At 41.7% G+C, this 27,569-nt stretch overlaps 1 protein-coding gene across 13 annotated transcripts in view; it reads right to left on the reverse strand.

Annotated features, from left to right (window-relative positions):
- Window positions 1–27,569, reverse strand: part of TDRD7 (tudor domain containing 7) — a 113,661-nt gene that overhangs the window by 74,693 nt on the left and 11,399 nt on the right. For 11 of the 13 annotated variants that reach the window (XM_038401541.2, XM_038401551.2, XM_043515383.1 and 8 more), the window contains exons 2-4: window positions 27,275–27,487; window positions 25,400–25,541; window positions 15,863–16,070 (exon numbers count right to left, since the gene is read on the reverse strand). In XM_038401541.2, coding sequence (XP_038257469.1) covers window positions 15,863–16,070; window positions 25,400–25,541; window positions 27,275–27,481 — 557 coding nt within the window. In that variant the 5' untranslated portion in view covers window positions 27,482–27,487. Of the gene's footprint in view, window positions 1–15,862; window positions 16,071–24,416; window positions 24,493–25,399; window positions 25,542–27,274; window positions 27,488–27,569 lie in introns of all 13 variants that reach the window. The other 2 variants (XM_043515381.1, XM_043515380.1) reach the window with 1 other exon arrangement.

The raw sequence follows: 27,569 nt of genomic DNA on the forward strand, positions 1-27,569 counted from the left end.
TGAAACTTCCTGTTACGGGCAGGGGTGTATATCCCTTTTAGGTGAATTGCAAATTCTTGTTCAAAGGAATCACTGAGAGCAATATCCAATTAGTCTACAAACAGCAAAAGCAATACAATGCAATTAATAAAAACACCAATAATGAGTTAATATTAAATTTGATTCTTAATGCTTCAGGCCCCTTACCACTTATACTTTCATTAAGGTTTATAAATGCAGAGAATAGGCACTGGCACATTCAGACTACGTAGATTTATGCATCTTCTTTCCCTATTTCAAAAGGGAGTTTCTGCTCTATATTTGGAGCAGTATACCACTAGGTGTCACTAGTGCTCCATACAGACAGCCTATGACCCCATTTTATCTTTGACTTTATCCTGCTATTGTTGTATAGTATTTGGCTGACGAATTATGTGATAATGCTCACAGCATTATAATGCTTATTAGAGTGAAATCTGCTGGAAAGCAAGCAGGAAGTTTTAAATCAGAGTGTGTTGGGCTTTGCTATAGTATAAAAGGTAATATTGAGTGAGTTGAAGTAGGCCTGAGGGTTTAACCCAGCGTCATAGAACTGTGCACTCATGTTGTGACACAAAAAAAGTTAACCACAGAAAAACAGGTACATGGATAATTAAGTTTTAAAATAGTGGAATTTTAGGTATTTTTTCAACTAGTTAAAGAGAACTGCATTGATTTATATGATTTATTACAAAATTAATTGGTGCAAAGAGCTTTTATTAGTGTGGATCACCCGAAATACCACACATGGATTAAGGGCAAGGCCCAAGCTGTTTTACGTTCACGGAAATGGTCAAATATGGCTATGAATGCCGTTAGTTATATAACTCTGTGTATGCCACCCTGAAATTGGGTGTGTCCCCAGCTTGGTGTCAACTGGGTCAGTACGCTGTCTTCTGAGGGGTTTCACTAACTGATTTCTTCTATCTGTTTTCCATGACTGTTAAGTGTGCGTAAGTACGATCATTTTGAAAGCTATTTCTCTGCTTGTGGCTTTATGCTGTTTGGTTATATTAATGGGTGGACTTATTTGGATGTTAAGTAAAGCATTTATCTACTGCTCTGTGTCTCATCAAATAGCCTACTCAATCACCATTTCCTGCACAGCTGCCTAGGAAGAACCTGTGTTCACACAGAAAACAGTGTACTTTTCCATTTTTATAAAGATACCATGCTACAGTATGAGGTGATATTCTTGTTATTTGCTAACACTTAATATTTTTTGATGGGACAACTCCTAATTCAGTGTTCTCACAATTCCAATACAAGTGAAAAGATCCATCATATCTGCTTACACCATTCGTCAATGATTTTGGGTTCCCATGTTATGTATTTATGACTTTTTTTTTTTAAAAAGGTACTCAAACTACATGAATTGCTCTGTAATACCCAAAGTATTGTAAATTGTAATACTCAAACTCAGACTGCCTTTGCCATCATATGAGTCAGCAGTGTGCCCTCGTTGCCAAGAAGGCCAACGGCATATTGGGCTGTATTGGTAGGAGCATTGCCAGCAGACCAAGGGAAGTGATTATTCCCCTTGTATTCGGCACTGGTGAGGCCACACCTGGAGTATTGTGTCCAGTTTTGGTCCCCCCACTACAGAAGGGATGTGGACAAATTGGAGAGCGTCCAGTGGTGGGCAACCAGTCTGCAGAAGAGAAGAGAGAGGGGATTTGATAGCAGCCTTCAACTACCTGAAGGGGGATCCAAAGAGGATGGAGCTCGATTGTTCTTAGCGGTGGCAGATGACAGAACAAGAAGCAATGGTTTCAAGATGCCGTGAGGGAAGTCTACGTTGGATATTAGGAAATACTATTTCACTAGAAGGGTGGTGAAGCACTGGAATGGGTGACTTAGGGAGGCAGTAGAATCTCCATCCTTAGAGGTTTTTAAGGCCCAGCTTGACAAAGCCTTGGCTGGGATGATTTAGTTGGTGTTGGTCCTGCTTTGAGAGACCTCCTGCGGTCTCTTCCAACCCTATTATTCTATGACTAAAAAAGGGAAAATATAGTGCCAATCTATAAAAAGGGAAATAAGGATAACCTGGGGAATTATAGACCCGTCAGCTTAATTTCTGTACCTGGAAAGATAATGGAGCAAATAATTAAGCAATCAATGAATCTGCAAACATATAGAAGATAATAAGGTGCTAAGTAACAGTCAGCATGGATTTGTCAAGAACAGATTGTGTCAAACCAACCTGATAGTTTTTTTTGACAGGGTAACAAGCCTCGGGGAGGGGCCAAAATTAGGCTATCCCGTCATACCACCTACTCCATAAACTTATCAAGCTTAGTTTTGAAGCCAGATATGTCTTTTGCCCCCATTGCTCCCCTTGGAAGGCTATTCCAGAACTTCACTCCTCTGATGGTTAGAAACCTTTGTCTAATTTCAAGTCTAAACTTCCTGATGGCCAGTTTATACCCATTTGTTCTTGTGTCCACATTGTAACTGATCTTAAATAATTCCTCTTCCTCCCTGCTATTTATCCCTCTGATATATTTAGAAGCAAATCATATCTCCCCTCAGCCTTCTTTTGGTTAGGCTAAACAAGCCACACTCCTTGAGTCTCCTTTCGTAAGACAGGTTTCCCATTCCATGGATCATCCTAGTAGCCCTTCTCTGTACCTGTTCCAGTTTGGATTCATCCTTCTTAAACATGGGAGACCAGAATTGCATACAGTATTCCAGATGAGGTCTCACCAGTGTCTTCTATAATGGTACCAACACCTCCTTATCTCTACTGGAAATACCTCGCCTGATATATCCCAAGACAGCATTAGCTTTTTTCACAGGGCTCATAGGCTATGGCTACACTGGCACTTTACAGCGCTGCAACTTTCTTGCTCGGGGGTATGAAAAAACACTCCCGAGCGCAGCAAGTTACAGCGCTGTAAAGCGCCAATGTAAACAGTGCTGTGCTTCCAGCACTCTAAGATAATCCTCTCGTGGCTAATCCACGGCAGTGCTTTAAAGTTTTGAGTGTAGCCATGCCTATAGTCATCCTGTGATTAACCAATACTCCGAGGTCCTTCTAGATAATATTTAGTCCTGCCATGAGTGTAGGGGACTGGACTAGATGACCTCTTGAGGTGCCTTCCAGTCCTATGAGTCTATGATTACAGAAATTGGGGAGATTCTCCTCATTCTGCTGACTTTTTGAGGTTTGCAGGGGAGGTGGTGTACAAGAGCACAGATTTAAAGGAGAATCTCAATTCTCATTTTTAAAAAAAACTTGAGTTTCTAGCCCTCATGTTTGCAGAGAAAGGCTTGAAAAAGCTCTGGGTGCCTGAATAGTTTTATTTTCATCCAAATGATTTCAGGTACTCATGCCACACTCACACAGGACCTATCCAGAACATTTAATTTTCACGAGACCGACAGCAATGCCTATTAGGGTTGCCTTACTTTCCATAAGATTCCAGAATCCATAAGATTCTGCCTTCTGTTGCTTATAACTTTGCCAAACAATTTGAGCTGAAATATTCCATGCTGGGTTCTGCTTCAGGTGGTTTAAAAAAAGAAAAGAAAAAAAAATCTCAGCAGAAACTGTTTAGCTGTTTCCAAAAAATGAGGTTGCCCATGTTAAATCAAATTCTTAGGACCATTTCTTTGAAAAGCTCTAGAGTCTTAGTGCTTTGAACCAGGGACCTGAAATTTGGCAGAGCGTGGACTTCACGTCAAGGATGTACCTTTTGCTGTTCCTGTGAAAATCCAGTCAAATTTGGCCAAGTTACCTGTCTTTGGGGGAAAAATCAGCTCACACATGCTCGGAGACCTTAGAGATAAGCAGTTAAAATCTGCTAATTTGACCTCACTCGGCAAGCTTGAGCATCTCTCAGTTCCTAGTGCTGATGAGGTTGCACATGTGCCACACTCACAGAGCAACTGAATCTCCAGCCCAGGGTGGATGGCAAAGAAGCCAGACTATCCCTGTTGTTGCTGTTTTGTGCCAAGGCAGAGTTGAGCGCCAGAACTGAGAACAAGGAATCTCTTTTGTGTGCTATCAATGACTGCCCTGCTGGTGCATATGCAGAATGGAAGAGGAAACAACCTGACTCAAATGGAGAGGGGCAAGGAAAAGTTTAGGAAAAGAAATAAACTAGGAACCAGGTGAAGAAGGGAAGGCTGGCTAAGAATACGGAGGAAGATGGTAATGGCAGGTGGGTGGTGTAGTGAAGGATAGGCTGGGACTGGGAGCCAGTGAGGAAAAGGAGAACACTGAGCTCAGACAAGGAGCTGGGAGGTGGGGAAATGGAGAAGGGTTGAAGATGGGGGATAAGGAGAGGAGAGCGACAGATCAGACGGGGGAGCCTAGGGTTGGCTGGGCAAGAAAACCGGAGTCAGGATGAGAAGCCTAAGGGAGTGGTGACTGGATAAACAGGGAGAATGGGACTAGGACAAGGAGCCAGTCATGGGCAGAAAGTCTGTGCCCAGTAGAGCACACTACTCTCCAGAGCCTGGAATGGAATCCAAAGCTCCTGAATCTCACCATTCCTCTGCTGCCTGCAAATGTCTATGAAACCCCCTAGCAAAATGTCCCATCCCCAGCTAGTGCTGATCTACAGAGGGTGACAACCTACTACAAGAACCTTGGAGTTACAAACACCGGAGTTAGGAACTGACCAGCCCACCACACACCTCATTTGGAAGTGGACATAAGCAATCAGGCAACAGCAGAGACCAAAAAAAAAACCAAACAAACACACACAAACACCAAATACAGTACAATACTGTGTTAAATGTCAACTACTAAAAATAAAATAAAAAAAATAAAAATAAAATAAAAAGGGAAAGTTTAAAAAAGATTTGACAAGGTGTTTCTGGGCTTGTTTCATTTAAATTAAGATTGTTAAAAGCAGCATTTTTCTTCGGCATAGTAAAGTTTCAAAGCTGTATTAAACCAATGTTCAGCTGTAAACTTTTCAAAGGACAATCAGAGTTTTGTTCAGAGTTATGGACTGTTCAGAATTACGAACAACCTCCATTCCCAAGGTGTTCGTAACTCTGGGGTTCCACTGTACCTGCTTTCAGTTACTCAGTTAGCTCAAGTGGAGAGGTCTGTGTGATGGATCTGAAGATTCCAACCCTGCTGACAAAGCATGTGGGTGTCAATATAATGCCACATGATGGAATTTGTTACTTCCGTTTGGTTTTTTAAAATCCCTATGAAATTACACAAAAAAAATCACGTTAAAAGAACATGAAGATGAGTGCTTGACTTTACCAAGTTAGGAAATGTCAAAATTAAGGATGCTTGTGCAACCTTAATTCTGCCCCCTCATGCATAAGTAATATGATACAATCTTTAATTACATGATCACATACTATTTTTCTCATAGGACCCCTGCCTCATTCAGTGCACAGGATGGACAATCACTGAATGAGTAACTATTCAATATTTTTGATTTGGCTGTTCTCATGGTCCCAGACCTTCTGCCCCTCAAGATGATCCTCTCTGCCTTATCCCAGACCCATTCTCCATGCCTAGCCACCGTCTTCTCCTCCTCCAGGCTCTCCAAGTCCCAGCGCCCCCACCCTTTTTCACTCCCGGATGTTTTGTCCAGCCAGTCCCGGTTTCTCCTTTCTGGCTCCTCCTCCAGTTAGTTTCTCTATCCTCCATCCACTCCTGGCCTCCAATTGTCTCCCCATCTCCACCACATCTTAGTCTCCTTCTCTCTCTCTCTCTCTCTCCGGCCAAGTCTTGGGAACTACAGACTTGTCAGCCTCCCTTCAGTCCCCAGCAAAATCATGGAGCAGGTCCTCAAGGAATCCCTTTTGAAGCACTTGGACGAGGGGAAGGTGATCAGGAACAGTCAACATGGATTCACCAAGGGCAAGTTATGCCTGACCAACCTAAGTGCCTTCTGTGATGAGATAACTGGCTCTGTGGATATGGGGAAAGCGGTAGATGTGATATCTTGACTTTAGCAAAGCTTCTGATATGGCCTCCCACAATATTCGTGCCAGCAAGTTAAAATAGTATGGATTGGATGAATGGACTATAAGGTGGATAGAAAGCTGGCTAGATTGTTGAGCTCAACGGGTAGTGATCAATGGCTCAATGTCTAGTTGGCAGCCCGTCAAACATTCAGCTACGGGTACCATAAAATCCATCCTTTATCTGTAAAGGGTTAAGAAGCTCAAATAACCTGGTTGGCACCTGACCAAAAGGACCAATAAAGGGAGAAGATACTTTCAAATCTGTGGGGGAAGGGGTTTGCTTTGTGTTTCTTTGTGTTCTCTCCGGGTCAGCAAGGAACCAGGGCAGGGAAAATACATCTCCTAAAGCCATATCTGAACTAAGCACCTAAGATTACAAATTGTAAGATATAGGAAGGAAATGCATTAAGATTATCTTTTCTTTTAGCTTGTGAATTTTCCCTAGGCTAAAAGGTTTATTCCTGGGTTTTTTGGTAACTTTAAAGTTTTGCCTAGAGGGGAATCCTCTGTTTTAAATCTGTTTACCCTGTAAAATTGCCTTCCATCCTGATTTTACAGAGGTGCTTCTTTTATTTTGTTTTTATAATAAAGTTCTGTTTTTAAGAACCTGATGGGTTTGTAAGACACTAAAACCTTTTGGGCTGGTCTGTGCTCACCTTGTTAACCTATTTGGTTGGTATATTATTCTCAAGCCTCCCCAGGAAAGGGGGTGAAGGGACTTGGGGGGATATTTTGGGGAAACAGGAACTCCAAGAGGTCCTTTTCCTAAATCTTTGTCTAACTCACTTGGTGGTGGCAGCACCAAGGACAAGGAAAGGAAAGATTTGGGGAAGTTTTTAACCTAAGCTGGTAGAAATAAGTTTAGGGGGTCTTTCATGCAGGTCCCCACAGCTGTACACAAAGTTCAGAGTGGGGAAGGAACCCTGACACAACCAGTATTCAAGTGAAGTGCCCGAGGGGTTGGTCTTGGGACTGGTTTTGTTCAACATCTTATCAATGATCTGGATGATGGGATTAATTATACCCTCAGCAAGTTTGCCAATGACACTAAGTTGCGTCCGATGAAGTGAGCTGTAGCTCACAAAAGCTTATGCTCAAATAAATTTATTAGTCTCCAAGGTGCCACAACTACTCCTTTTCTTTTTTGCAAATACAGACTAACACGGCTGCTACTCAAACTAAGTTGCGGGGAGAGGTAGATACGCTAGAGGGTAGGGATAGGGTCCAGAGTGACCTACACAAATTAGAGGATTGCGCCAAAAGAAATCTGATGAGGTTCAACAAGGACAAGTGCAGAGTCCTGCATTTAGGAAGGAAGAATCCCATGCACTGCTACAGGCTGGGAACCGACTGGCTAGGCAGCAGTTCTGCAGAAAAGGACCTAAGGTTACAGTGAACGAGAAGCTGGATATGAGTCAGCAGTGTGCCCTCGTTGCCAAGAGGCCAACGGCATATTGGGCTGTATTAATAGGAGCATTGCCAGCAGATCGAGGGAAGTGATTATTCCCCTCTATTCAGCACTGATGAGGCTACACCTGGAGTACTGCATCCAATTTTGGTCCCCTCAACTACAGAACGGATGTGGAGAAATTGGAGAGAGTCCAGCGGAGGGCAACAAAAATAATTAGGGGGCTGGGGCACATAACTAATGAGGAGAGGCTGAGGGAACTGGGGTTATTTAGTCTGCAGAAGAGAAGAGCAAGGTGGGATTTGATAGTAGCCTTCAACTACCTGAAGGGGGGCTCCAAAGAGGATGGAGCTAGGATGTTCTCAGGAGTGGCAGATGACAGAACAAGAAACAATGGTCTCAAGTTGCAGTGGGGGAGGTTTAGGTTGGATATTAGGAAAAACTTTCACTAGGAGGGTGGTGAAGCACTGGAACAGGTTATCTAGGGAGGTGGTGGAATATCCATCCGTAGAGGTTTTTAAAGCCAAGCTTGACAAAGCCTCGGCTGGGATGATTTAGTTGGTCCTGGTCCTGCTTTGAGCAGGGGATTGGACTAGATGACCTCCTGTGGTCTCTTCCAACATATATCTTCTATGATCCTATGAATCAAATTTTATCTACTAACCTCTAAGAAGTCTGAGCACGCACAGACAGATTTTTTTCAATGGCTTATAACTTGGCCAAAGTTGGGCAGATTTTTATAGGAACAACAATAGGCACATCCTTGACACAAAGAGAAACACCTGCTAAATTTCAAGTTCCCCTCCAGAAGATGAAGGTGTAGAACTTCTAAAGAAATGGTCTTTACTTATTTTAAATGCTGGCAAGACAATTTATTTTTGAGGAAACAACTCAACTGATTGGGTTGAAACTGAAAAACCACCCAAGAAAAAAACCCAAACAAGAAAACAAACCCTTGCTTTAGGCAGACACCCAGCACAGGAAATTTCAGTTTTAATGGTTCAAGTTTGACAAAAGTTATAAGCAGCTGAAAACAGTGTCTTGTGTGATCTACCAGACAACTTTAATAGATGGTGCTACTAGCCTTGGCTACAAAAGTGCTACAGCTGACATGGCAATCTCTGGGTGTGCTTTACAACAGCAGAGCCTACACATGCTCACCAGGCTATCTGCATTGCCCTTAAAGCAAGAATCAGGATAAGATAGGACCCCATTTTCTGAAGAGTGAAATTAACTGCTGTTAGTTTCTCTGCTCCTCCACATCCACTGATACACGTGACTTGCATATGAAATCTGAATGGATAACATTCTTGTGGGTTTTAGGTCTTTTGAAAAAATATTTTTAGTGAATACAATTAAACTGTCGCACTAATATGCATTGTTAACGTTTATGCCTTAGCGGAAAGTAGCATACAACTCATTTTGCTTCATGTCAATGCTTAGTTATAAAACTAACCATAATAATACATGGAGGATTATCAAAGTAATCAAAGCTATTCTGAGACTTAGTCCAACCACAATGATAGAACGAGGACATTCTCTGTATCATCATCACCAGGTCAGCAATAAACATTACATAAAGAGAAATGATGGTGCAGCAGTTGTTTTAGCCAAGCTGGATTTTAGATAGTCAAAGAATAGCTGAAAACTAATAGGTAATGCTAATCCAGCAAAAACAGAAAAGAACCCTCCTCTGAATTCATCCAGATCTAGCATGCAGTTGTTGGATTCAAGTGCACCAAAAACTAACCCTCCCCCCACAAAAAGACACTCTACTGTATTAAAAATATACCAGCTTTTAATAGTTAACTTTTCCTTTTTAAAAGGTTCATTTGAATTCTCAGCTTTCAGAGCCAGTTTAAATCAAAATGCAAGCAGAAACAACACTAGTCTCTAGTGTTCTGACAGTTACCCCAAAAGATGAACTATCACTGTTTCCTATGAAGAGGGTTGCAAGTCAATCTTCATGCTAGTTTAGTGGAAGACTCAAAATTGTAGTGGATACATGTAAATTACATGGCTGACTTACAAAAATGCTTCCTTAGCTCTTGTCCCCTAATGCCCCTACTCTACTTGCGCTACATTGATGACATCTTCATCATCTGGATCCAGGGAAAAGAAGCCCTTGAGGAATTCCACCATGATTTCAACAATTTCCATCCCACCATCAACCTCAGCTTAGACCAATCCACACAATTGGACCATTTCCTGGACACTACTGTGCTAATAAGCGATGGTCACAAACACCACCCTATATTGGAAACCTACTGACCGCTATACTTACCTACATGCCTCCAGCTTCCGTCCAGGACACACCACACAATCTATTGTCTCCAAGCAAGCTCTAAGATACAACCACATTTGCTCCAATCCCCGAGACAGAGACAAACACCTACAACATTGCTATCAAGAATTCTTAAAACTACAATACCCACCTGCTGAAGTGAAAAAACAGATTGAAAGAGCCAGAAGAGTACCCAGAAGTCACCTACTACAGGACAGGCCCAACAAAGAAAATAACAGAACGCCACTAGCCATCACCTTCAACCTGCAACTAAAAACCTCTCTAGCGCATCATCAAAGATTTACAACCCATCCTGAAAAATGATCCCTCACTCTCACAGATCTTGGGAGACAGACCAGTCCTCCCTTACAGACAGCCCCCCAACCTGAAGCAAATACTCTCCAGCAACCACACACCACACAACAAAAACACTAACTCAGGAACCTATCCTTGCAACAAAGCCCGTTGCCAACTCTGTCCACATATTTATTCAAGTGACACCATCATAGGACCTAATCACATTAGCCACGCCAGCAGGGGCTCGTTCACCTGCACATCTACCAATGTGATATGAGCCACCAATGCCCCTCTGCCATGTACATTGGCCAAACTGGACAGTCTCTACACAAAAGAATAAATGGACACAAATCTGACATCAGGAATCATAACATTCAAAAACCGGTAGGAGAACACTTCAAACTCTCTGGCCACTCAGTAAAAGATTTAAGGGTGGCAATTTTGCAACAGAAAAGCTTCAAAAACAGACTCCAATGAGAAACTGCTGAGCTTGAATTCATATGCAAACTAGATAACATTAACTTGGGTTTGAATAGAGACTGGGAGTGGCTGGGTCATTACACATATTGAATCTATTTCCCTAAAGTTAAGTATCCTCACACCTACTAGGCAGCTCTCCAACACCACTTTCTGCAAGCCATTACCCTCTGATCCCACTGAGAGTTACCAAAAGAAACTACAGCATTTGCTCAAGAAACTCCCTGAAAAAGCACAAGAACAAATCCGCACAGACACACCCCTAGAACCCCGACCTGGGGTATTCCATCTGCTACCTAAGATCCATAAACCTGGAAATCCTGGACGCCCCATCATCTCAGGCATTGGCACCCTGACAGCAGGATTGTCTGGCTATGTAGACTCCCTCCTCAGGCCCTTCGTTACCAGCACTCCCAGCTATCTTCGAGACACCACTGACTTCCTGAGGAAACTACAGTCCATTGGTGATCTTCCTAAAAACACCATCCTGGCCACTATGGATGTAGAAGCCTCTACACCAACATTCCACACAAAGATGGGCTACAAGCCGTCAGGAACAGTATCCCCGATACTGTCACGGCTAACCTGGTGGCTAAACTTTGTGACTTTGTCCTCACCCATAACTATTTCACATTTGGTGACAATGTATACCTTCAAATCAGCGGCACTGCGATGGGTACCCGCATGGCCCCACAGAATGCCAACATTTTTATGGCTGACTTAGAACGCTTCCTCAGCTCTCGTCCCCTAATGCCCCTACTCTACTTGCGCTACATTGATGACATCACAGAGACAAACACCTACAAGATCTCTATCATGCATTCCTACAACTACAATACCCACATGCTGAAGTGAAGAAACAGATTGACAGAGCCAGAAGAGTACCCAGAAGTCACCTACTACAGGACAGGCCCAACAAAGAAAATAACAGAACGCCACTAGCCATCACCTTCAGCCCCCAACTAAAACCTCTCCAACGCATCATCAAGGATCTACAACCTATCCTGAAGGATGACCCATCACTCTCACAGATCTTGGGAGACAGGCCAGTCCTTGCTTACAGACAGCCCCCCAATCTGAAGCAAATACTCACCAGCAACCACACACCACACAACAGAACCACTAACCCAGGAACCTATCCTTGCAACAAAGCCCGTTGCCAACTCTGTCCACATATCTATTCAGGGGACACCATCATAGGGCCTAATCACATCAGCCACACTATCAGAGGCTCGTTCACCTGCGCATCTACCAATGTGATATATGCCATCATGTGCCAGCAATGTCCCTCTGCCATGTACATTGGCCAAACTGGACAGTCTCTACGTAAAAGAATGAATGGACACAAATCAGACGTCAAGAATTATAACATTCAAAAACCAGTTGGAGAACACTTCAATCTCTCTGGTCACTCGATCACAGACCTAAGAGTGGCTATCCTTCAACAAAAAAGCTTCAAAAACAGACTCCAACGAGAGACTGCTGAATTGGAATTAATTTGCAAACTGGATACAATTAATTTAGGCTTGAATAGAGACTGGGAATGGATGAGTCATTACACAAAGTAAAACTATTTCCCCATGGTATTTCTCCCCCCCACCCCACCCCCCACTGTTCCTCTGATATTCTTGTTAACTGCTGGAATTAGCCGACCTTGCTTGTCACCATGAAAGGCTTTCCTCCTTTCCCCCCCTGCTGCTAGTGATGGCTTATCTTAAGTGATCACTCTCCTTACAATGTGTATGATAAACCCATTGTTTCATGTTCTCTGTGTGTGTGTGTGTGTATATAAATCTCTCCTCTGTTTTTTCCACCAAATGCATCCAATGAAGTGAGCTGTAGCTCACGAAAGCTTATGCTCTAATAAATTTGTTAGTCTCTAAAGTGCCACAAGTACTCCTTTTCTTTTTGCAAATACAGACTAACACGGCTGCTACTCTGAAAGCTGTCACACCTTCTTGTCAACTGTCTAAATGGGCCATCTTGATTATCATTACAATGTTTTTTTCTCCTGCTGATAGTAGCTCATCTTAACTAATTAGCCTCTCACTGTTTGTATGGCAACTTCCAACTTATCTGTGTGTGTGTAATATATATATTTATTTTTTTTTTCTAACTATAAGTTCCATTCTATGCTTCTGATGAAGTGGGCTGTAGCCCACGAAAGCTTATGCTCTAATAAATTTGTTAGTCTCTAAGGTGCCACAAGTACTCCTGTTCTTTTTGTAAATTGCATGTGGTGGTTTTGTAACACCAGAATGAAAGAACTCAAAAGGTTGACTTTTTCAGTTATATACTCAATTTAAAATAAATTTAAAAATCCATATTTCTATGCTGACACTGCAATGCCAAAGGAAACACTTGATATTGTCAGTAAATACTGATACTGTCATGGAGCATTTAGTAGCGCAATACTGTAATTTCTGCTTGACAGACACTCCCATTTTTATTTGCAATCCTCCCAGACACACTTCTAGGTACTGAAGAGAAACTGACATGTTTATTGTGCATTTTTTGCATAGATGCATTTTTCAAATACAGCTATCAGTTATCATTCCATACAGAGATTAGAGATATACATTTACAATTCAAACACTAATTTATGGCCTCATTTCCAGAGGTGCCAACTTCAACAGGAAATGTTGGTCCTCAATACATCTGAAAATCTGTTAAATGTTTACTAATTAAAAATATGTACATGTCCATCCCATAAGGCTTTATGGAAATATGCTTATGAATGTATAGATGACATAACTGGAATATATTTTATGCTACATATGCCATGTAGTGTATCTCTGTAAAGATTATGGTCTACTGAATCTACTCATCCTATTTGTATGCATGTGTCATTGTTGTATACGAAGTTATGAATATTGGCTGTGTACTTGCTTGATTTCTAAGTTGCCTTAGTAAAGCATTTGAGCGGCATCTTGAGAAAGGCATGTGCAAATTACGTGCCTAATCAAGAAACACTTAAAGGACAAGGAATCTTGGAAGGCTCCAATCTACATAAGAAGTCTACCTGAGGACGTTCAAGGTAGCATGTAAGCAATGGCGGCTGCCTGTAAAAACTGAGTCATGCATTGACATGTGACTAGCCCATGTGACTCAAACTCCATCTTGGAGCTGGACTTTGCATAGGAGAGAGGAGGGAGTCTCCACCCACAAGAGAAAGTTTATTTAAGCCCATGGGAGACCCCTCCATTTTGTCTTTAGCTCACTAAAGAGAGAGCCTCTCCACACCCCATGATACCTGAAAGAAACTGGAACAAAGGACAGTAACTACAGGGTGATTGCTGGACCCAGACTAGAAGGAGACTAGTCTGTAAAAGGAAGCTTACTTGAATTCCTCTAAGGGTGAGGTTTTTATCTGTATTCAGTTTTCTTACCATATTAGACATAGACTTGCATGTTCTATTTTATTTTGTTTGGTAAATCCTACTTTCCGTATTTAATAAAGTCACTTTTTACTCATTAATTAATCCAGAGTATGTATTAATACCTGGGGTGGGCTGTCATAACCATAGGGGTAGCCTAAAATTCCTCCTTACCTGTAAGGGGTTAAGAAGCTCAAGTAACCTGGTTGGCACCTGACCAAAGGAACCAACAGGGACCAAAGATACTTTCAAATCTGGGGGGGGAGGGGGGCGGGGGGGAGAGAAAGAGGCTTTGGGTTGAACTTCCCTCCCGTGGGCGGTTCGCTCTTGGGACTAAGAGGGACCGGACATCAATCCATGTTCTCCAAATCTTTCTGAACAAGTCTCTCATATTTCAAAACTTGTAAGCAACAGCCAGGCAAGGCGTATTAGTTTACCTTTGTTTTCTCAACTTGTGAATTTTCCCCTTTGCTAGAGGGAGGTTTATCCCCATTTTGTTGTAACTTTGAAACTAAGGCTAGAGGGGGTTCCTCTGTGCTCTTTGAATTTTCTGCTACTCTGTAAGGTTAACTACCAGCCTAAGTACAAGGGTGATTCTTTTACCCTTTTCTCTTTAAATAAAATCCTTCTTTTTAAGAACCTGACTGATTTTTCCATTGTTCTAAGACCCAGGGGTTTGGGTCTGTAGTCCCTTTGTAACCAATTGGTGAGGATATATGCTCAAGCCTTTCCCAGGAAAGGGGGTGTAGGCTTGGGAGAATATTTTTGGGGAATAGGACTCCAAGTGGTCCTTTCCCTGATTGTTTGTTAAATCACTTGGTGGTGGCAGAAATCCCAAGGCAAGAAAGGAAACTGCCTTGGAGAAGTTTTAACCTAAGCTGGTAAGAATAAGCTTAGGGGGTCTTTCATGCGGGTCCCCACATCTGTACCCCAGAGTTCAGAGTGGGGAAGGAACCCTGACAGGGGAAAACAGCTGTGCATACCTCTCTATCAGTAAAAAGAAAAGGAGTACTTGTGGCACCTTAGAGACTAACAAATTTATTAGAGCATAAGCTTTCGTGAGCTACAGCTCACTTCATCGGATGCTGTAGCTCACGAAAGCTTATGCTCTAATAAATTTGTTAGTCTCTAAGGTGCCACAAGTACTCCTTTTCTTTTTGCGAATACAGACTAACACGGCTGCTACTCTGAAACCTCTCTATCAGTGTTATAGAGGGCGAAAAATTTATGAGTTTACCCTGTATAATAGGGGCGGGCAAACTTTTTGGCCTGAGGGCCATATTAGGTCTCTGAAATTGTGTGGAGGGCCAGTTAGGGGAGGCTGTGCTCAATCCCCCCGCTTCTCACCCCCTGATGCCCCCCCCGGGACTCCTGCCCCATCCAACCCCCCAGTTCCCTGATGGCCCCCTGCCCCTGAATAGAGATTTCTGACTATGCAATACCCCTTTATGAGACTGAAAGCAGTCACCACATTCAACTCAAGCATGTGTTCTACCTGTAAAAGATATTTAAATTATATCCATGGATTTCCCTGCAATAGCATTACAAATGCCATTTGGAGCTGAAACAGGCTGTTTCTGATATTTACTTTTTTGCTTGTGGTAGGTGATTGAAAGTCTTCATAAGTATTTTTTTAACTAATATTTTTTGAATAATCTTTTCAGGAATTGAGTTGTGCCCAAGATTTTGCTGTATCCTTTCATAAATTTAAAAAAGTGTCTGGGGGATATTATTTGGCAATTTCAAGCAACACTCCCTCAAGCGATAATTCATCTCTGTAACACAACATGGTATATTAAGACAGTGGCATAGTGAAACAGAGGAGGCGAAAGGCAAAGTGCTTTCATCACCCCACATACCAGAAGAGTATTCTGGTATAATTCCACTTCTTGATAAGAATTATTGCATTTACAGTTTTTATTTTTAAGAAAAATAAAAGTTTCATAAATGTGGACAATTCAGACAATTCAGCTGTTCCCTGAACGTCCACAATTCAGGACTTTCAGCTTATCAAAATTGTTTTTTTGTCCAGCACATTACACTATAAACACTGACCTGTTAATCATTGTGACATGTCTCTGCATTAGAACCTCTTTGGATAGTCCACTTCCAGATGCCGGGGGCAAAGCATAGTGAACAGTTTCTATGCTGGGTTTCACAATTCCATAAGAACTTCCTTTGCTTTTTGGCCAGGGGGGTGTAGGCCTTCTGCCTTCTAGTGCAGCCCTTAATCCTGGCTGTCTCAAAGTTGCTTTTGGTTTTCCTATAACATGGGTAGATATATAAAAACCAGAAAAAACTATTATAATCTCAATCTGAAAGGTTCCTTCACCCAAGCACATACTTTAACAAAAGTAAAAATATATCCCTAGAGAAATTAAGCTTTTGATGCTTATTTTTTAATAAACCTTTTAAATCTCATACCTAAAACGTTCATTCCTAGGCATAGTCTTTGAGCAATCAAGATCCAGCCAAAACACCATAACTGATATTTCTCATCCAACAGCAGAGCAAGATTAATTAGGTAGGTTTATAGGGCAATAAATGGCATGCAGTCTCTGGGTGAAAAGTCAAGCCAATTCTAGGCTAAAATTTTTGTGAAAAAGTTCTCAAATGTGGGCTATTGTATATCATTACAGCCAGCACAGCTGAGGATTAATAGTAGCAGGTTTTAGCAAACCATTCTCTCAGATGATATTTAACTACTAGCCTCAAGAAAATGGTCTTGAACCTTTGTGTCCTTGTTAAAAAGGGTTCTCTCCTCTAAAAAAACATTTAACATTACATGCTACCCAGATAGAATGTAATTTTTGCTGAATGAAAGTTCTCATTTAACTCTATTTTGAGGCCATGTCAGCTTTTTTTGGGGGGGGGGGGGGCGCTTAATATTCCCAAGACATTTCAAAGTGTCATTCTACTTCAAAACAGTCTAACTGCTGGAACATGTATGGAAGAAATTTAACATTAATTCCAGCATCAGTTAAGATATATAAAGAAAAGGAGTACTTGTGGCACCTTAGAGACTAAAATTTATTTGAGCATAAGCTTTCGTGAGCTACAGCTCACTTCATCGGATGCATCCGATGAAGTGAGCTGCAGCTCACGAAAGCTTATGCTCAAATAAATTTGTTAGTCTCTAAGGTGCCACAAGTACTCCTTTTCTTTTTGTGAATACAGACTAACACGGCTGCTACTCTGAAACCAGTTAAGATATATAGTAACCCACAATAGAAGTTAGACTCTCAAGAAAGTATATACCTTGAATTGATGTGCTTAAAGCCATTTGTACATTGTATGGGAGCAAAAGAGCTCAAACTATATAAACTACAACATTTTTTTTATACATTATAGTAAAATCAAAGACCTTTATACAGTTAAGGCTTTGTGCACCAATTTAAATAACTGAAAGAAAACTTTTAAAGCTGAAATGCATTTACTTTAGTGTTGCTAGCTGCAATGCTACAAAGTCAATTATACCGATAAGCTACTATTTTGCTAGCAGTAGAGCCAAAGAATGTTTAAGCTGGCTTGCTGCACTGTATTTTAAAGTTATATCTTCATATTTATTTTTATTAAAATTGCTGCCATCAACAAAATTTAGGTATAGTCAAATAAATATTCAAAATCCAATTACTGCGTTATGTCTCAGATCTCTCCTCTCAGTGAGAAGTTATACATACACCAAGTGCCACTAGTCTACAGGTCATGAAAACTTTGAATTCCTGTACAGCTTGAACCTATCTGCAATCTGATGTATGCAGCTGGAGAAAAGCAAATATTAGATTCACAAGCACAATTGTTGGTTGCTACCATAGATTTAATCTGCCTTGCTTTTATCAAATGAATCATTAGCAGAGGTCTCCCCGCTACCTACCATCTTTATCCCACTCTCAAACACTTTTGGGAAAGGTAAATACTAATAACCACTGAGATAGTAAAAGGTTAATTTGGTTCAGCTGACAGATACCAGTACACAAATAAATTTCATTTATTTAAGCTAGTGGATTTTACCAGAAAGATCATTTAATATCACAACACTTCCTTCCTGTAAAATGGCTTCTGTGTATTTCCATGTCACGAATCAGGAACTAAAGCATTTTCCTTGCTGGCAAAAGAACAACAAATTTTTTTCTATCTGGAGCACCTCTAATCACTGGCACTCCTACATCAATTTAAACATTTCTCCTCCCTTCTACAAGCTCCAGGGACAAAGTAAGTGAACTAATTTAGGTGGTCTCCTACACTGGTAAAAAGTATCAAAGCAACATATTACAGGTAGAAAACAATCATTTAATACTCCCTTTAGAAAAGCTGCAATTCACAAGTGTAAGGCTACCCAGAAAAAATGAGAAGGAAGCTACTGAATAATTCTGTGCAAAGCCCTGCAATGTAGGTACACAGTAAGACAGTCTCAGCGAATAATCAGACATCCAGCTTGAAGCAGCAGGTGTGTACAGACAATCACCAGAGCCTTGAAAAGTTTCTCAAACTACAGTTCCCTATTTAAAAGGTTTATGAAGAGAGAGACAGAGAAATCAGCTCAGCCAAGCAGTAGACTCTGCCAATCAAACCAAGGATCTTGAGTCCACCTACTCGGGGAACACAGTCACTTTTGCAAGGAGATCTCCTCACGCCTTAAGAGCCTCTCAGCCCCCACTAATAATATACTATAAGTATACTCTCCTTATCTTTGCAGATCTAGATGATGCTCACAAAAGCATCTTATCCCTTTTCATTTAAAAAGCTGACCAGTTAACAAACATACCCCAGAAGGAGGAAGAGAAAAAAAAAAAAAAAAACCAACAAGGGAATTGCTGAGGACACTGGGCTGTGCTCCAAACTCACTGCACGGTCTGGTCAGTGATGGAGAGAAACCGCAGAGTTAGGGCCATCCCCGCCTTTGTACCTTCAGAACCCTGCATGGTTGGGGGGGGGGGGGAAGCGAGGAAGGAACGTGTGGCCCAACGGACGCGGCTCTAGAACGTTCTGATCTCCCCAGGCCATGGAGTGCCTATCCCGGAAGCGTGTGGGTGCTGATGCCACCTCAAAGAACATCATTTATCTAGCAATTCTGTTTCTCTAGATCTATCATCTCACAGGAGTGACAGCTCCTTGGCATAAGGCTGGCAGAACTCCCCCAACTCTTAAGATGTTTTGCACACACAAGGCCCCTAATAGCTGCTGCTTGACACCTTCTGAACATCCCAGTCAGTTTCTTCAATTGACTAGAAGGAAAGCTCTCAGAAATAAACAAACTCTTCAAGTTCATCAATGCTAGACCAAAAGTTGTGCTTCAGATACAAGAAAAACCTCAAAAAAGGTAGCCCTCAAGCGGTTGGAATATGTAGAGGCAAGAGAACATCCTACAAGGTGGTAGCTTCAGAGAAGCAGTGTCACAAGGCAAACAATTTTCCTGTCTCTAAAGATACTCCTATAAAGGATTTGCACTCTTGGAGAATACAAAGCTTGAGGGATGTCCCAAGTGAAAAAAAGCTGCTATCCTTTTCTTGGCACCTAAAAAAGACTTCAAGGTCAGAGGGGACTACCTTGATCATCTAGCCTGACTTCTTGCACATTACAGGACACTCTAGCTCACCCACCCACTCCTGTAACAGACCCCCTGACCTCTGGCTGAGTTACTGAAGTCCTCCAGTCATGATTTAAAGACTTAAAGTTCCCAGGAATCCACCATTTACTCTAGTTCAAATCAGCAAGTGACCTGAACCCCATGCTGCAGAGGCAGCCAAAAAACCTCAGGGTCTCTGTCAATCTGACCTGGAGGGAAATCCCTTCCTGTCCCCATAACAGTTAGAGCTTGCACATATCAGTGAGACCCACTAGCCAGACATCTGGGAAAGAATTCAGTGTAGTAACTCAGACCCCTCTGAGACACCCTGGCACCCGCTTATTCACCTCTGTCAGATAAAGGTTATGTTTTGCACAAAGTAGGCTTTGTGAGGTAACATTCTAAAAGTCTTGACCTGCTAGATATTCATATCTCATTGAATTGTATGTGCTATCATCTTATGTAAAGTTATGAAGTTTGGCTACATATGTGTTACTGAAACACGTTGTGAGGTTGAAAACACCCACAAGCAGCCTTTCAGGTACAACAGTAAAAAGGCCAAACAATGTTAATGGCTTATTGAGGAAATGCACACACGCACAAGGATTACTCCAGGAACTGTGTAAAACAGAAACCTCTCAGAGAAAGCACTGCACAATGGGAACTGTTTGACCCAGATCACAGCAAAAGAGCTTTCCAGCAAGTGGGAAGAAGATATGAAAGGGGGAAATGACATCATGATGGGCCGTCACTCTCCCTACAACAACACACCTGGAAACACCTAAGGAACAAAGACTAGACTGAGGGAAGTGATGGTCCCAGGCTAAAGGGACTTCTAGCCTTTGTATGAAAACCTGGGAAACCCAAGCTGCAAAGCAAAGGCAGCTTGTGCCTTAAGAATCTGCCAACCTATTTATCACTCAGAGTAAGAATTTGCTAATTCATATCAAATCTATCTAGTATATTAAGCTTAGTTTACTTTTTGTTTATTTACTAGGTAATCGGCTTTGATCTGTTTGCTATCACTTAAAATCTATCTTTTTGTAGTTAATAGACTTATTTTATGTTTAATCCAAAACAGTGTGTTTTTGACTCACAGCTTGGGAATATCGCAGCTTGGTTACCACAAGCATGCACTGTCCTTTTCACATTGAGGGAAGAGGCGGACCGGGTAGTAAACCCATATACTCATCATATTTGACCAGGGAAGGATGGTACTACTTTGGGATCCTAGGCTGGTGGTTAGAGAGCCTGAATGTAACTGAATCTGGGTGTGTCCCTACCTCCATGAACGCTGGTGAAAGTGTAAGCTTGGAGGGCTTTGCAGCTGGTCACAGCAGCACAGTGTGAGGGAGCCCAGGCTGGGGGTCAGAGGGCTCAGTGGTATCCCAGTTCCAGGTGGCACCCCTGCGGGGAACCCATCACACCCTCCCATATAGTATCCCATCTCCAGCCTTTGGAAATATTTGCTACAAGTAGTAGCAGATGAGCCACATGCCATTGTAAGCACTCTCATCATACCATCCCCTCCACAAACATCTCAAGCTGAATCTTGAAACTAGTCAGGTTTTTTGCTCTCACTGCTCCCCCTGGGCAACTGTTCCAGAACTTCATTCCTCTGATGGTTAGAAACCTGTGTCTAATTTCAAGCCTAAACATCCTGATGGCCAGTTTATATCCATATGTTCTTGTGCCTACACTGGCCCTTAACTCCTCTCCCTCCTTCCCACTGCCTTGTCCACTTGTGTGGAGACTGCCTCATCTGAGGAGCTGGAGGTTGATACCACCAGCTCTGAGCACAGAGACAGTGACTACATTAAGAAACCAATGCTTAGTGGAATCCACAGCTTTACTAGTACAGGCCACTCTGATGGTGAAACCTGCCTGGGATTGGGGGAAGCGGGATGGAGAGGGGGTGCTGCAGCAATACAGAAAGTATTGGCACCAAGTTCTAGTACTCAACTGTCCTGGCCAACTCAGACTTGAGCTTTAAGCCAATCTCATGCTGAATATGCAGGTTTCGGTGGAATGCTTCAAATTAAGTTATTGTTTCTTCACTGCTCGGTATGACATCTGCAAGCACATCTGGCACCTCTAGATGTTGTCGTCTCCTCTGAATCAGACAATGCACCGAATGTGGTTTTCAAGTCTTCAGTGATGTTCTACCTCATGGACAAGATTTGAAGCTGCTGAGCAGACTTCCTTTCTCCTAAAATGTCATTCCCAAAAGAGAAAGAAAATGGGTACCACGTGTGCTGTAGGAGTCACCAGACCAATATACACAGAACTAGTGCTGAGTTTAGCAACACTGAAGTGCCTACCAAACTTTGGCCCTGATGGAGAGGGTTTAAAAAAAAAAAAAAACGAGAAAGAAGATGACGACGAAGACAGGCCTGAGAACTGAAGCAGTGTAAAATCGCTAGAGGAAAAAGCCTCAAATGTCAACAGCCATAATGGAACTGGCTGGAAGGAAGGATATAGCAATAAGGAGGTAAAGAGCTGAAGCAATGGCCAGACAAAGAGCAGTCTCCAGCTAGTTTCTTGTCATGACTGTGGTCAAGAAACAGCTAACAGTAACAATGACACAATATTTCTAATGGTCAGGCGAAGGCTAGTAGGGAGCCTGATTCATAGTCTAACTTTTTACTGCCATTGTGAAGGACCAAAAACCTTTAGAGGTAGGAAAGTTTTGACAGTAAGAAGCAAGAATCCCGCAGAGATGGTATCTTCAGAGAATCTCATGTTACAAACTAACACGACACTCGTGTAGCTTCTCATTTTTTGTCAGTCTTGCAGCTTCCCTTCCTTCCTATCGATCTGCTTCTTTGTCATCCTGTTTTTGTTTAATAGAATGAAACTAGCAAAAATCATGTTAATTTTACTATTTGTGATGATTTTGAGGTAGGAGTATTTGGGAAGAATAATAGGCAGGGTAAAGTTTTCTACATTAATGCTACACTGAGGCTGGACAATAAACTTGAGTTATCACTTTAGTCTATTCCCATAAAAATGCACAACAGTCCCCTGAAAGAGAGATGAGGATTCTTATGGTAATTCTCAACTGAAGTGCAGTTTATTCCTAGCAATTCTATGATGTTCACTGTAGTCTTAGTACCTCATGCATTTATTAAATTAAGCCTCAAAACTTTTGAGCTAAAAATGAAGTACCCACCTTTTTACAGATGGGAAACAGAGGCAGACAGGGACTACATGACTTCACAAAGGTCATATACGAAGTCTACGGTAGATGGAACTCAATCTTCTCCCAGTTCTCTACCTTAACAACAGGATGATTCCTTGCTCCCTATTGTTCTACTCTGGAAAGTGTGTTCTCCATGGCTAAAACTTTCAAAAGTGGGTGCCTAAAGGAGGATTTAAGAGTAAGTGTTTAAAATTTCTGATTTTCAGAAATGCCAAGTACCCAAGCAGTTTCCACTGAAGTGATCATGGGAGCTGTTGAGTGTTCAGCAGTTCAAAAACAAAAAATATCAAGTTCCTTGTTTAGGAGCCTAATTTTTGGAATTTTTTTTTTCTTCAAGTCTCAGCCCACATGCGTTCTGTCATATCTGCCATTTTGTCCTAAAGTTTTTACTTTTTAAAAAATTCCTGGTAGAACTGCTGCTAGAAGACAGAAATTCTATACTTTTGTGTGCAAAGCTTGTTTCTAAATTCCAATCAGTTATATTTGTGAAAATCCACAAGGCAATGAGGTTGCCCTGATGCCTAATTTGGCCTACCAAGATTTTTTACTGGGGAATCTGAAAAAAGAAACCAGAATCACTTCTGATTCAGGTTTAGCTTGTAGGGCTGGCATGTGGGAAGGGTGGGAAGAAAAAAAAAAGTTTTTACTTATAAGTGACCAGTTTTAATATGAAAATAATTGAGACAAACATGAAACAGCATTGTACTTAAAAGGGATAATGCAATTACCGGGTCTGTCAGAAGCAAGTCTGAATTTTTTTTTTAGTGAAAGTCTCTTTAAGGATTACTATAAGAAAAAATAACCCAGGTACTATAGATTCTTCTAATTTGAAAGTTCTCTGAAGCAGCCTGGTCTTAATCAATGCACAAAGTGTGAGCTCAGTGAAATAGGGCTCCTCCTTGTGACATTACCTCGGTGAAAATGTAATTTGCGTAAAAGAGCTTGAATGAGGCAGGCCTCCCAAGGGGGGCAAAAAAACTAAATGTGTTTATATAATTAAGGATTATTATAAATTTATTCGTCCAAGGGAAGAGTTAACTTTCATAGGCCATGTTAGCTCCAATATTTTTGACTACTTCTCTTCAGATAGTGTTCTTCTAATAGGTTTCTAAATTAAATTAAAAAAAAAATATATCAAATCTCCCAGCCACAGCACATAGAAAGTGACCCTTTCCTCCAATGGGTTATATTGGAGTTCTTATGTGAATTCACAGTTGTGTAATTATTTATGGACTTGCTTTATTGTGTCACTTCAGATGGTTTTATCATTAGTTTTTGGAGGGGGGGATTAAATCAAATATGGTTAATTGTATTATCTTAATGCACCTAGAGCATTAGATCATTTATACATTAGACAAAATAAGATATACAAGGTGGTCTCAGGAGACAGCACTGAACATTGACAACCAGGGAAAATTTAGAAGCATGCAACACCACTTCATTTCTTATAAGAAAATACCAGATTAGATTCTGGTAAATGTACTCCAACATCCATATTATTACCCTCTTCTACCAAGCAGGCTGGTCTGCCACAAAAATGGTGGCCCTCTGTAGAAAATCATCAGAATCCAGGAAAGAGTGTGGCAGTTAAGTAGGATGGTTTTTTTTGTTTTTAATAAAAAACAGGATAAGAGCTTTTTACATCAAATTTCATTCCAGAATATTTTAAAGCATCCTAACAAACCTTGTAAAAACTCTTTGTGCTACCTGTAGGTGGATCAACTGGTTTGAATCCTACTACATAAGCAATAGTGCTCCATTTTGACACTTTAGCAAAACATGACCAGAGGGCTATTACATTACTGTACTAATTTGTTTTACAGTTTAAGTTTAGTATGAACCTTTGATCCCCTGCTCTTGCAGGGCGTGCCACCACCAGTTTCTTGTCTGCCTGCTGGGTAGCCCTTTGATCTGCCACTAGAAGAAGAAAGGAAGTGAGAGCTCTGTCCAGTTTACCCTTCACCTATCTTACAGTGAGGGATCAGCTCGAGGCACCAGGGAAGATGAGAGAGGCTTGTTTGACATCATGTTTCCTCTCCCTTCCCAGCTGGGAATCAAAGAATCACTCTTATAGAGGGCACACCCCAGTTACAGCTCTTCAGCACAGAGATCAGAGGCAATCTGTGTCGAGAAACAATGAGAATAGCTGCTGCTCTCCTCAAGGGTGGGGCTTACTCCTGTGTCCAGGAAGAGATCTTAAATAATTCTTCTCACCCTGACTCCAATATCTTTTAATAACTACTGGACCCACACAGGCTAAAACTGACCTGATTCTAAAGTCTAACAAAAAGGGTACGTCTACACTGCAATTAAAAACCTGTGGCCAGCCGACCGAGGCACACAGGGTTTAGGCTGTGGGGCTGTTTCATTGCAGTGTAGACTTATGGGCTGCAGCCCCGTTCTGGAACACTCCCATCTCACAGGGTCCTAGAGCCTGGGCTCCAGCCTGAATCCAGAAATCTACACTGTAATGAAACAGCCCCACAGCTAGAGTCAGCTGGCATAGGCCAGCTGCAGGTTTTTAATTGCCTTTTAGACATACCCAAAGACAGCTACCCTTCAAGCCTGTGCTCCAGTAACATCACTGCACATTTGTAAGCAAGAGCATTGTTTTCCTACTAACTTCTTCATGTAGGTTTCTTCAAAGTATTGTCAAGCACAAATATATATTTCAGCACTGTTTTCTTCTAGTGTGAATTGATCAGCAGCATACAGAATTCATTGTAATCAGAAGGTTTATAAGGGAAAGGCTCTGCCACAAGAGACTACGGTTTTAATTAACAGTATTTGTCACGAAGAAGTCTTCCAGCTTATGAATTCTTACCAACTAATGTGAATGGAGCAGTGTTCTTTAATCTCATCTGGCAGTTCACCTGTCGTCCCATTTTCCTTTTTGAACTTCTCTGGCAAGCTACCAGTTGAGCAATTCGCACAGTCTCAGCGGAAGCAACAGCATGGCAAGTGATCTGCTCACAGGGGGAGAAAATGGGCATAGGGAAATAATCAGGTCCCAACTTCTCTGTACTCCATGAAAGAAGTTACACAATATCTCTTATATTTACTTAAATTCTATTATCTTTAAATTGTAGAAGTTCAACATTTATAGAAAGACTAAAGTGAGCTGTTCATATTTTTGATGCCTAAGATATTTACTAGATCTCACACCCTCCCAGGAACTGCCTCTCCTTCCATGATCTGACTTTGGAACTCTGATAAACCAGCAACCCACTGCTGGGAGACCCCACTGTCAGGTTGCTGCAGACAGGACCTAGAGCCTTTCCCATACAGGATCCTACATTATAGAATATCCTCCCAAAAGAGACTGGGATAAATCCGACTAAATGTTGCCAAGTTTAAGACATGCAGCAAAGTTCTCTCTTTGCAAACAAAAACTAATGACTAGAACATGGAAAAGTACTGAAATGGTATGTCCTCCATGCAGACACATTATCCCACTATCTGTAAAACATCTACCCCAGTTCAGGGATGTGAAAAATAAGTAGAAACAAAAACTACCATCAAGACAGAAATTGCTGTACATGGTCTTTTAGAAGTGTGTGTCTTCTACTCCACTCTCAGAGACACACTCACACAGAGTTTGAGAAATAATGAGACACAGACTTATTCAATGAATGAGGCTACTGTCTTCCAACTGGGGCTGTCATTTCAGTAATACTTACTTTAAAAGGCCCAGTTTACCACTGTCATAGTTCAGGGTAACCGCACCTGTATTTCCCCTTCTGGGTTCACCAAGAGCACCTACCCTTGGCTTATGGATCCTCAGCTGTCACTTCTCTGGGGCAGAGACCCATCTCTCTCCCAGTCTTGACGGGGAATTTTCCAGGCTGCACAGTTCCCTCCCTACACTGTGATATCCCCAGCAAGCCAGACTGCCTAAACAGGCGAGTAGTTGCACTTGGCCTCCTCTCCAAAGGCTTATGAATGGTGTAACTGCCAGCAGTTACCACATAGCTCTTTCTAAGTGAGACCATTGATTCTTAAGGTGAAAACATTCCAGAGAAAACATTAAAAACAATCAGTGTTTCTATATACACATGCTAAAAGGTTACCTGAGGTCACTCATCAAGTCTTATGGAGCCCCAGTAGGTCAAAGTCCTTCCAGAAAGGATTGACTCCCCCCCACCCTGGACAGAAGGTCCTGTCCATTTGATGGATCAGAAAGAAAGTCCTCTCTTTATCTGCTGGTCTCTTGAAAATCCAGTCAGAACCAGTATATATGAACTTCTCCAGGTGGTGGCACCCCACTGAAAGTGTTACAGCCTAAGTGAATTTGCCTAATCATATCCCACTGTTCTTAGTTTCTGGACTGCTGTGGTCTTCCTCCCCCATACAGTCCCTGACCCACAATACCCAAGCTTAATAAAGCAAGATATCCTAAAGATACTGCAGGAAATTGCCGTATTTGTCACAACCACCATATTATCTAAACACACTCAGAACAACACTAAGCCATATGGTAAAAGATTATGACACTAGTGCTCCCACTATTGCTAACACTCGTGGGAAACACTGTTGCTAGACCAAGAGCTTGAGATCTCCCTAAAATCTGCAGCACAAAGCTAGAGACCCGCAAGCCTTACAATGAATTCCCAAGCCAGTTTAACAGGCAACTTGAGAAAAGCCACAAACTGTATAATTTGTTACAATTCCCATGCCATTGTTAGGAAGCTTGTCTTACCTCACCCATTTTATTAATTTCTATTTTGACAACTCCTGGAACAGTCTTCAGGTATTCTTCCAGCGTAGAGTGTCCTAGCTGTTTGAAAGGGATCCAATCCCCAGTCAAAGATTTGTACTCCCCCTGCAGTCGTGGCAAGGGTATTCCATTTTTACTGGACTGAAGAACAGCTCGAAGCATCTTTGCAACCAAGTCAGATTCCGGCATCTTTATCTGTAACCAAAAAATAAGCATTTACATAATGAACATTTCACAGATTCTTGCTCTCCTTGCCCACCGATTCACATACAGTATC

This window comes from Dermochelys coriacea, chromosome 5 (assembly GCF_009764565.3).
Source record: "Dermochelys coriacea isolate rDerCor1 chromosome 5, rDerCor1.pri.v4, whole genome shotgun sequence".
NCBI classification, from domain to species: domain Eukaryota; kingdom Metazoa; phylum Chordata; order Testudines; family Dermochelyidae; genus Dermochelys; species Dermochelys coriacea.